The following is a 12602-nucleotide window of genomic DNA, read 5'->3' on the forward strand; positions in this document are numbered from 1 at the left end:
GTTTACGGACGGCGGACGACGACGGACGAAGCACGATGGCTATAGGTCATCCTGACCCTTCGGGTCAGATGACCTAATAAGTCAACTGAGACTACAAGCTTAGGGGTACAACTCCAGGGTGTGATTACTACATCCACAAAGTTCCACAAAGATATAAGGAGAAATGTGGGATTAAATACAGACTAAGACACAGACAGTCTGAATCCAGTATACCCCACAACTTGGAGGGGCTATGAAAATATGAACAGCACAACTGGGTAATGAGTAAAAAAATATTTATTGTCATTGAAGGAAATTAAAACCAGCAAGGTATACAAAAATAAGTTGGTTGGTTTAAAACATTCTCTTAAAAGAGTAACAAAAATACAATTTTTTAAAAACAGTTTTAACATTGGAAATACTATTTACAAATGGTGGTCTTAGTTTTACAAGATTTTTAATCCTGAAATGTAAGTTTTTAAAACAAAAACATTTTGATCATTGGTGATGCATAATCTCAACAATAATCAGTGATATTTCGTCAAAAGATTTGATCATTATGAAGGAGTCACTTGAGCATCCCTGTTCTTAGGAATACTACCACATAAAACTATTCGCTTTACCTCTAGATAAGTACTCTTCAGATGTACACAAGATAATAATCACAGCATATGCTATGATCTCATACAAATCAATCTACTTGTATTAAATACAATCATATAATGAAATCATTTCAAAACAGAAATTCTAAACATGGCTTCTTATTTACAATAGAACATGTTTATGTCTCTGGATCTTCACTATTTGCAATGTTATTGCCATGACAACAGTGTATTTACAATGTTGTCGTTATGACAACGGTGAATATTTTCATGACAACAGTATTTACAATGTCATTGTCATGACAATAGTGAATATTGTCAATAGCTGACAACAGTATATATCTATTTAACTTTCACTATTTACAATGTTTTGATAGGTGATAAAGGGCTACTTACATTATCGTCTACAGAAATGCAACATTAAATTACAACAGCGAGTGGTTGCCATTTTATTTATGCCACACTGAATTACAACATCAAGTGGTTGCCATTTTATTTATGTTACACTTAATTACAACAGCGGGTGGTTGCCATTTTATTTGAGCCACATTCAGGTATAGGTACAATATACTATTAACCTGCTACCAAATAAAACATTTTTAAAATATAATACAGGATACCTTATATGGCTTTATATCAATTATAAATGACATATACAAATTATTAATGGTCAGTGAAGGATATATATAATGTTAACTTATAATCTGAGAAGAATTTCCCTTTCTGAAGAAAAATGAATCATTCACCTAATTAGAATAATTCCTTTAAACCTCAATGGAAATGTGTACTTCCTTCCCTCCAATATTTAATTTCATTGACAATCTATAGTAATAAATTGCTTAACAGACCTGTGATTGTTTATATAAACCTTGACAATTTTTATCTGTAGGATAATTTTCTTTTTGTGTATCCTATAAATACATCAACTAATAATTCTCTAGAACCTTGAGTACACAGCTATGTACAGGCAAACAAAACAGATTTTGAAGCAAGAATTAAGTTCATCTGTACGAAAGGATGACATTTGGCACAAACACGAAAAGAGGTTCAATGGGTCTGTATCACTAATCAGGTATTCTCTGCTTTGATAATTCTAATTTTCCTAGACTCTTCTAACCTTGAGTATGAGTCAAGGTCATGTATGTGTTTGCAAATGTTCAACGTGTCATCCGGTGAACTTTCCAGCCAAATAAAAATTTTTTCTTGGATATTGGTCCAGGTAATTTATTTACACAAACTTAAGTTCATCCCAAAAATCTACCAGTCTTATATAATAGCTCTTGGCCCATTAGAGAACATGTTCCAAGACAAGTTCAGGTCAGACAAACGACGCCACACCAAGATTAAGTCCTCCAGGCAGGTGATTATGAACTACAAATTTGTAACCAAGATGAGCATTTGATATATATTAGGTAATCTACTTGTTTTAAGATAGAAGATCGCCAGGAATTAACAAACTGTTGCAATTAAGTTAAATATCAACAGTAAATGCCAAAGGTAGTAATATCTACATTCCATGTACAGATCTACAAATGCTGCCCTAGTATACTGCCATACACAAGTCTCTGCTGAATAACCACACCTAGTATATTACCATACACAAATCTCTGCTGACCACACCTAGTATACTACCATACACAAATCTCTGCTGACCACACCTAGTATACTACCATAAACAAATTTCTGCTGAATGACCACACCTAGTATACTACCATAAACAAATTTCTGCTGAATGACCACACCTAGTATACTACCATAAACAAATCTCTGCTGACCACACCTAGTATACTACCATACACAAATCTCTGCTGACCACACCTAGTATACTACCATACACAAATCTCTGCTGAATGACCACAAAATGTTACTAATTCTGTTTCATAAAAATAGATTATTATTTTTAGAGCACAGATAATTTATTTTCTTTGTTATGAAGAGCTTTTTTTAAAAGTATAAAGAGATATATGATATTTTCATGAAAACATGTGTAAATACTTCAGGAATACAAGCAGAATTAATGAATTTAAAAATTATCTTACACTGTTTTCACATGATAATCAATCACATGTAATCAAAATTTAGGAGAAATTAATTTCAGCCAACTCATTATCATTCTACTGATATTTAAAAGATAACCTCGCAATTTTCAAAATGCAAAAATCGCATACGCATGTAATATTCATGGTAAAAGAAAATACTGTAGTATGTTTTTTCATTAAACATTATAAAGTTATATTAATCAAAAATGTTTTTGTGTGAGGAAACCTCACAGATCCTATGTATCTAATATTAAAGAGTTGAATTGCTGTGAAAATGCTCCATTAAAAAAACAAAAAAACACATTCCACTTTAGAGTGAGTGATACTATACTAGGTCATCTTAACATTTATCATATAAACAAAGTACATAGTACACATAGCACTACAATTAACCCGTTACAGTGGTTTTATTCGTTTGGTTTATGTTTCATATTCCAAAAACTTCTACGCCTGTGAGGTTTCTGAATATCCAATCCATCCAACAAAGCTGTTCACCTCTTCAGGCTGGAATCAACAGGAATAATGCAGCATTTAGTAAATTTATTTTTTCAATATTTCATAGTAATATTACGTTGAAGGGAGATAACTCCCAGATCTAGTCTCAAGATATTGCACACTGATCATGATAAATAATGTCCTTAGAAAATTCTCCAACTTAAAATTTTTCCATAGGAGAGCATAGCAGATTTTAAAGAATGTTCCTTGATCAATATTGGTTAAATTAAGGCACAGTAATGAAACTCTAGACTGGTATAAAAATGACGAACCATCAGTTCCTCATGCTAAGATTTACAACTAAATCTTAATTTAACCTGCACAGGATAAAACATTCCCAACACACAAAACTGATTTCTGTACCTACCTCTGTAAGTATGCATTGACGTCACTGAAGCCATGTTGCCTGGCCAAGTGTATGAGGATCCCAGTACAGCCCTTCCCATTTTTCTTCCTACAGAAACTACAGTTACAGATCCTCCGGCAGGGGGGACAACTCCAGGTCTGAACACAAAAACATTAGAGTCAAAAGATATTATTCACATAGTCTAAAACAGATCCTACAGCACAGGGACACCTGTAGTCTGAACACAAAAATATTGGAGTCAAAAGATATTATTCACATAGTCTAAAAGACAGATTTAACAACACAAAACATCACATTATTGTTATATGATAGAGGTTACAGGGGAAATTTTCAACATCTTGTATATGCGAGTGCAATATTTGAAAGAACAAAGAGGAGCAAGGACTTTTTACTAGTATGACCGACTTATCTCACTCTTAAACCGACTAACTTGGAAATACCTTCTGTCACAGTATAAACCACAACAAAAAGCCTTTTGGGTCTGGTTGGATTTGACCAAACATCAAAATAATGTTCATGTTCAATTTCTTAATACGTAGCCTTATTTGTCAATCTCGAACAATGCTATATATGGTTATACTGTGGGGATCCCAACTGCTTAAATTAGATGCAACTTCTTGTCAAAAATTTCTTCAAAGGGGCATAACTTTTGTAAAAAGTGTCTCATGATCAATAAGAAATAAATGTTGGAGCAAAGCTTCAGTGTGTGTCGACTACTGGAGCGAAAACTGTAAATTGCTGATAAAAAATAGTTAAAGCTATTACGGCAATACTCTACCTCATTCTTCAGGGCCTCTTTGGCATCCTCTCCATACCTATTCCTCAAACACGGACCACAGAACTGAAAAAACAGAAGTTTAATCAAATTAAACAAGGCATCTTTAGAGGTACAAATCCCCTCGCTATTCAACATAGAGAAATAAACAACAAAAGATGGTAAGAATGATCCAAATACAAAGCTCTTCAGGAAAAATATGTCACTAAATATCACACCAACAGATGATAGTTGTGGGTAAAAGTAACAGAAGTATCTGATAACAAGACATTTTGATGAATTTGTCCTCCACATGATGTAAAATTATATGTCAAGAATGTAATGATAAATTTGAATTAAATAAGGTGAACCCATACTCCAAGTATGAAGTTCTAGTGACAAGTAATGTTGTGAATGTACATGACTAGCTGACTTCTCTAAACGAAGGTGTTTATGTCACCTAGTCCCGAATGTGATGTTCGGCTGTACGTGACTACAATCAGTGTAGTCTACACCTGGTCGAGCTTGTACTCAGCAATACAGATATTGAGAATATAACATTGTATATTCGGTCATCTTTCACAATAGTAATGTAGGAAAAACGTTTTCCTTGATGTAGGTAAAATGTCAAAGTGTAGGTCAGCTTGACCTTCTTTTAGTGAACCCATGCGCATACGTCGAGTATGAAGTTCCAGTGTCAAGTAATGTAGGAGATTTGGAGCCTGGACAAGATAATGTATGGACAGATGGAATGACAGACGGAAATGATGAACAAGAGGCCCAATGAGCCTGCAACACCTGTCTGGTATTCTCTTGTTAGATGATTCTCTGTCTTTTATGTAATCAGAAGAAACCCTTCATATGTTTGAACAAATTTATTACTGTAACCTCAAATATGGTTTTTGGTGCTCCATCATAGGAATCTACCTGTCAAATATCATGATTTTTGGTTCCTGGCCTTTTGGTTAACCAGAAGAATTTGTTTGAAGGCTTTAAGGAAGTTTGACCCAAAATATGGGTCTTGGTCAATTCTATCAACAAATTTTGTCTGGCCTCACCAAAGGAACCTATCAGCCATATATATCGTTGGTAAACCCATGCCCCACTAAACCACACAGACGTACTAACCTGACCTCTCACCCCAACAGTGTGCTGACCTCTCACCCCAACACAGTGTCCTGACCTCTCACCCCAACAGTGTCCCGGTAAGTCCCTATAGCCCAGTACCACACTACACGACATAGATGTACTAACCTGACCTCTCACCCCAACAGTGTCCTGACCTCTCACCCCCACACAGTGTCCTGGTAAGTCCCTACCCCGGTAGCACATACTACACCACATACACGTACTAACCTGTCCTCTCACACCCAAACAGTGTCCTGGTAGGTCCCTATAGCCCAGTATCACACTACACGACATAAATGTACTAACCTGTCCTCTCACACCCAAACAGTGTCCTGAACGACAAATCGTCTTCATATCATTGGTTTTTTGTCTACACTGGTGACAGGATGTTCCCTGAAACACAATAATTAATTATCTTATTAGTCATCAATCTACAGGCTCAGTAGTTCCTAGGAAACTTGTACCTAAATAGCGTGTCTTGTGACTTGTCTTAAACTGTACAAAAATAGAAAACAATCAAATTTTCACAGGTGATTCAAAACAACATTAAGCCTTAAGTCAGAATAAATTCAAATTATGAAATGTCAATCTTGTTCAAAATCTTCAATAACATACATAAAAGCTGTCATATTTCTTCTCTCGGACATTTTCAGCCACCATTGCTAAATCGTCCTCTGTAATGTCTGCAGCCGGACGTGAATCATGAATTATTCTGTGTGCTCGCTTTGGTAAAGTAAACTCTTCCTCCTGTTAGCAAAATAAAAACGGAATGATTAAAACAAAATTCCAGGGCATTACCTCAATACAAAATGTTATACCATCAGTTTTTATATTTATAACTGTTACTGTCAGATAGATTCTGATTCATTCCAGTAGAAAGATAGCAGGAAAGGTCATTGAAAGCAAATAAATATTTCCATAAAATGATGTTTTCAACCCCAAAACACTGTACCCTCAACCTTTATATATATAATGAGATCCTAGATGCATCATGGTGCCCACCACAGAATGATCTTATCAGATCTACATGTAAAACTGATCTTCTCTCTTCTTTTCTGTGATATAAAATTTAAGAAAGATTCATGCAAGAACTTTTGGAGACACAGAGATAACAAACTTCCAAAAGATCCATCCAAGAACTTTCTGATCAAATTTCAACTGTCAAAATTCAAAATGACTACTTGTTAGCTATTTTGTTTTCCGATCAGTCTTAAAATTAAATATATGCACACCCAAGACCAAGAGGAACCTACATATGAAACTTGAGAAAGATACATCAGAAACTTTCCGAGAAATAATTATTAAAACCCTACAGAGCCAAAATTCAAAATCGCAGCCCGTCAGCCATTTTGTTTTCTGATCAGTCTCAAAATTCAATACACACAACTAAAGACCATGGGGAGCCTACGTATTAAATTTGAGAAAACTCCATGAAGAGAAACAGAGACAACAACTTTATAGGTTATATTTGAAAAGTGCAGCCTATTGTCTATAGGATTCAAATTAGGATAGGAACCAGAAATGTTTATATGTTAATAATTAATCAATAAAATGCATCTTTTACACAGCAAACTGCATAGATAAGGAACCTTATCAATAATTACGGTGGAGGAACGACATACATCATTATCGCTGTTCATCGATTCCGTTTCTTCAGCCTCATCTGGTCGTGCTGTTGATTTTTGGAAAAACCCGAACCGTACAAACAGTTTCTGTAAGAAAACAAACACATTATACCTCTGTGAAGCATGGACCAAATCTTTAGAAAGTTCAAATTTTTCAAATTTCAAATCTGAAACAACTTTCATTTTTTTCAAAAAGGTATGGAACAATGTTACTCTAAAATTACAATGGTGCTATATATAGCATAGCAAATAAATTATTCAACAAGAGTTTCATGAATATAACTGACGCTCTACTGGTCATACTCGAGTGAATAATGATCGATGAATAAGCAAATTATTCATTCAATGAAAAATATCTCCCATTAAAATCTGCAATATAATTAAGAAGGATTATAATCCCGATCGAAGCAAATAAAGGCAACATATACCTAAATTAAGGACCATGGAAATTAAGTATGAATGTGTGAATGAATGGTAGATAATTTTGTGTGGATGTGTTGGAAAATAATAGCAGATAAAAGCCCACACCAATATCACATGATTATACAAAAGTGCTACATGTGATTATTAAGATTCTGCATAAAATGACCAAAATAGTTAAAATCAATATCATGTGTATAATTAATTACATTTGGTGAAGATGATGGCGAAGTGGCGGATGATGAAGATGAAATGGATGAGGACACTGAGCCCCGCCTTTGTCTCATGCTGGTTAAACCGTACTCATCCACGTGGTACGGCGAGAGACTCTGTCTGGATGAATGTGATGTGTATCTGGCATGGCGTGAGGGATTCCGTCTAGTTGGAAGAATTTCTGTTGATTTGGCAGATTTAGTTTTCTACAAAACAAAGATTTAGTTTATAAAAGATTATTCATCCCAAAGAAAGACTTTTTACTTATCAATCGATCTTTACTTTCAACTTGGAAAAAGTTTTAATTAAAACACAGATTCTTTAATCCAACTGTAGTATTAAACCAATGACTGACGACATTTTCTCACTTCATGGAGTGTGGTATACCCATCATATATATCATAACTTACATGTACATTTATATCATAATCCAAAACAATTCCTTTATCTCAACCAAAGCATGACCTAATATTCAAATCTAACACAAGAGGACCAGAGGGCCTTTATCGCTCCATTGGGTATATAACAGGAAATATTGGCAAACACTACATTTGCCAGAAGGATTTGAAAGAATTTGCTATATTTCCTCTACTGGACCCGACTCCTCAGGCCAGACCTTTTTTAGGGCCCAGACCTTCGGGGGCCAGACCCAACATTTATACAAAATTGTTTTCACTTTACCCAAGGATGATTCAGGCCAAATATGGACAAAATCCTTTCATTAGTACAGAAAAAGTATTTTCAAGAATTTGCTGCTTTTCCCCTATTTGGCCCTGCCCTGCAGACCCCTTTGGGTCGGGTGGGGGAATGGAGGCAGACCATCTAAAATTGGTTCCCATTCACCCAAGGATGCTTCTCACCAAATATGGACTGAATACTTTCATTCCCGCAGAAGAGGTTTTTTCAAAAATATTTTTTGGTGAATATTGCCCCTGTTGTAACACCCTCTCCCTTTCATACCATGGTGTTCGGAAATTCCCCCTTCACTTCATACCATGGTGTTCGGAAATTCCCCCTTCACTTCATACCATGGTGTTCGGAAATTCCCCCTTCACCAAAAGATGGTCCAAACGATATTTGGTTGAAATCTGCTCAGTGGTTCACTTGTAGTGTAAAACTGACGAACGACAGATGATGGATGCTGTGCCAACAGAATAAGCTCGTGATCAACAGTCCTTCGGACCATGCGAGCTAAAAAGTGAACACACTTTAATGAACGTTAATCTGGAGACTCACCCGTGCTGGCCTCTCCACCTTCACAGGCATGGTTCCTTTCAGGTCATGTAGAAGTTTGTTAAGCTGTAATTGTTCAGAAAAACACATCAGACACCGAAATACTTCGTCAATAATGAGTAATTATTCCATGGAGTCTAGATTTGATTCAGGGAATTAGAAATGACAGGAATTAGTGTTGGTCCAATAAAGGACACTCAAATACAGGTATTAATAACATTATTATGTCCCCATGGCCATATTATCTACAGTCAGGACAAGAAAATGCACTCCCAATACTTGTACTTCACGAGTAATTCTCCCAGCATAACAATGTATGCATTCAAATTTCTACCAGTACATTTTCTATTTCAAAATGTTGAACATTTATAATTCAAACATCAAACATTCGAATATCATGCCATTCATTTCAAATCTTATGATGATACAGATTTAAAGCAAAATATTGATAAGTTTGGAGCCCTGGTTTCAGTCCACTTTTTTTAATGTGCCTCACACAAGCTTAAGGAGCCTCCTTCTCTTCATTTACCCATTCACTTTCAATTCTTCTCAGTTTGTCTCTAGATCTTTTATAAATACCTCATCTTAATTTTTTGTATATTCACAAGTCAAATATTTCTACACATATGCATTGGTATAAATAATAAGAAGAAGAATACAGCTGCTATACCTGGCCTCATTTTAGAAGTTTATAATTTTAAGCTCCCACATAGATCTATCTAACTATTTAAGTTTAATTAAAATTCAACAGATCACCAGATTGAGTTGTTTTAAATGCATTTTTCTAAAGCTTCCAAGAATGTTGCAATGAGCACAATGAACAGGTTGCTCACATGTTAATTTATTGCTATTACAGCTATTATACTATAACTACCAATTCAAACTAATGGAAATTGACATATTTTTTTTTGGATAACAATGCATGACACCTGAAACTGGCATATTGCTTAGGATGATCATAATTTGCTGAAAGGAAAAGAATTTAAAAAAAAACCAACTAAAACAATGCTCATTTCAGTTTTTGTATTTGTTATTCCATATTCAACTAGTTTCTTAAGTTTTCAATGAAAAGTCTGTATGACTTTTGCTGGAGAGCAAGAAGGTCTCTCCTGGAGAGATCCTCATCCTCATCATCAGACTGGGAATCTGGCGTGAATGTTGTCCCTTCCTGAAGATCTTCCTCATCTACCTCTTCCTCCCCCTCATGCTCAGCTTGGTCCTCATGCAAATCAAGGGAAACTGGGATGACCTCATGCCCATCTGTCCGCTGAAAAACTGAACATTCCCTTGGGGTCTCCGATTTCTGAATAAAGAACATTAATCGATAATATATCTCCTGTTTAAACCATGATACCGTCATTCATAAGGCAAATATACATGATATGAAGGCAAAACAATTTCTATGAATTCTTGACATATATATTTTCAATAAACAAATAAAACAATATTATAGTTACCCAAAATAATATTTGAACGTTACATAAACTCCAATTAATTTTGTTGGAAACAATACAGCAAATATTTTCATAATTCCGATGAAAATTTATTGCAATATCAGGTTTGAATATTGTTTATGAAAGACCCCCAGCAAATTTCATGTGTCACTTTTGACTGCATGCATTTTTATCTCCAAACTGTTGTTTAATGTCAGTTTTATATTATATAATTACCTGTAATAGTGATATTGAGTATTTAGCGATAAAAATGTGTATGACCTGATGAATGTCCAGGCCTTTTTCTCAGTTTTGGGATGGGGTATTTTTGTCTCATTTTGGGAAGAAAACTGGTGAATTGCGAAGGAGTAAACAGAAAATTTTCGGAATTCGGCTTTAAAATGAAATAATTCCAATTGGGAAATGGGGCCCATATTAAGGGCCCCAAAAAGCCCTGATGTCTCTTCTGAAAATCTGTCGGCAACACAGGTTTGTATATATAATGTCACCTTACTAGTATGATTAGCAGTAATGTCCCTTTAGTCTAGTGGTAGGATGTTTGCCTACATATCAAGAGAGGTCGAACCCTAGCATGGCTAGAATATTTTTCATATTAAACTCCATCTTATTACAGTACTAAGTGAATTGAAGAATACACACAAAAAAGACAACCATGGGTTACCAACGAGGATGAAAGTCATAAATATACTGGAGGTAAATACTCCATAGGTGTCCTACAGCCTGGCTACATGTACCAATTACCATTAGTTTGTTGTCCTCCAAATTTCTGTTCCGGAGTTCTTCATATTGACTTGCCATTTTGCTTTGACTACAAAATATGAGGAAATACATATAATGAAACAAGAATTACATGTAATTATATGTCTTGCTTGTCCTACTTTGTCAGTATAGTAACACTTTAAAAATTCACTAAAATTTCTGTAATTTGTTCAAAAACTAGAAAAAAAACTCCCTCTACTTGACAGTATGGAAGCACCCTGTATACAAAAGGTCATGCATCCTCGGGAGTAGGTTTTTGATGTTTCTGATTCTCTAAAATGAGAACTGACTTGCTCCTCGAAGAAATTGGTCTATTTGACTATTTTGACCTGTCGATATCCGAGAAATAATTATTTGACTTCTGAAATTCATAAAAAATCAAGAGTCAACTGGATACCCTGATACAATATAGACATGTGTATTGATGCATTACAAAACAAATACCAAATTTCACAAAATCACCCATTGCCAAAATCATCTAAATGTCAGTTTAACCAAAAGAAAACACGTCCGATTTATTATAGAATTTATTCCAACGTACAATAATAACTTGGCTATAAACTAATTTGTTATTCATTTCTGAAGCAATGAAATGTAGCAATTTCTAAAAACATAAGGTTCTTAACCCAAAAAATACAACCCAAAAAAATCAAAATTCATGTAAACTGTATGGTTTGTTGAGATGTCCATACTACAATGCAACAATATTCCTGGCTTGGTAGAAAGGCTGTATTGAGATGTCCAATGTTATATATATATCTAAGTTTGGTTTAGTTGGACTTGTTTTACTTTCAGCACCCGGACCTAAATTGCTAAAATTCAAAACTTTAAAATGAAATGTTCATGACGCAAACATTAGATTCGAAAACAAACATCATAGTCACGATTTGCGACTTCGGTCGCAGGAGAAAAGTATTCTTAAAAAATGCATTCAAAAGTTAAATCTAGAAAAAAAATAGCAATGATGCTTTTCGCGTGTAGTGGTAGCGATATTAACCATATCATGAAAATAAGTTCCTGCGATGAATGTCAGAATCATGACAAAACTCACATTCAGAGATTTATATAACTAGTATACAGATCTCTGTCACATCTAATGCGGAAAGGCAGTGAATAGAGGAATAGCTGCATCTGTGAGTTCATTCACTGAATTATTCAGTTACCTTAGGCCTACTTGTAAAAATTTTCCCGGGAAAAATCAGGGTCGGAAAACAAGTAACGCCTTTCGGTGATGAATCATTTTTTTCTGTGGCGGACACAACAAAAATGTTGCTATTTCACTAAACAACATTTTGATACACATCATTCCTTTTGCTTACCTTATTCTGTCAATTGTGATAGGAAATTTATATTTTAAACTGTTTCGATGATTAGGCCTAAATGTAGGACTCCTACTGTGTGCGTGTTGCAAGCTGGCCCACGTGATCAAAATTTGCCGGGAAATCCCACAATTCATCAACGTAAACAATAGTCACGTGACGTTTACATGCTTCTTTACTTAGCTTACTTTGCGTCCAATTTAACCACTTTGTTG

The 12602-nt window shown here is 34.9% G+C and overlaps 1 protein-coding gene across 1 annotated transcript; it reads right to left on the minus strand.

Annotated features, from left to right (window-relative positions):
- Window positions 1-258: 258 nt before the first annotated feature.
- On the minus strand, window positions 259-12486 carry LOC117343586 (cell division cycle-associated protein 7-like). Its single transcript, XM_033906014.1, has 10 exons — window positions 12388-12486; window positions 11051-11117; window positions 8859-8921; window positions 7619-7828; window positions 6987-7076; window positions 5980-6111; window positions 5671-5757; window positions 4261-4323; window positions 3483-3619; window positions 259-3124 (listed from the first exon to the last, which is right to left on the minus strand). Exons 2-10 carry the CDS (start codon window positions 11105-11107, stop codon window positions 3112-3114), a joined length of 852 nt encoding a protein of 283 aa, XP_033761905.1. The 5' UTR covers window positions 11108-11117; window positions 12388-12486; the 3' UTR covers window positions 259-3111.
- Between the last annotated feature and the right edge of the window lie 116 nt (window positions 12487-12602).

This window comes from Pecten maximus, chromosome 15 (assembly GCF_902652985.1).
Source record: "Pecten maximus chromosome 15, xPecMax1.1, whole genome shotgun sequence".
Lineage (NCBI taxonomy): Eukaryota > Metazoa > Mollusca > Bivalvia > Pectinida > Pectinidae > Pecten > Pecten maximus.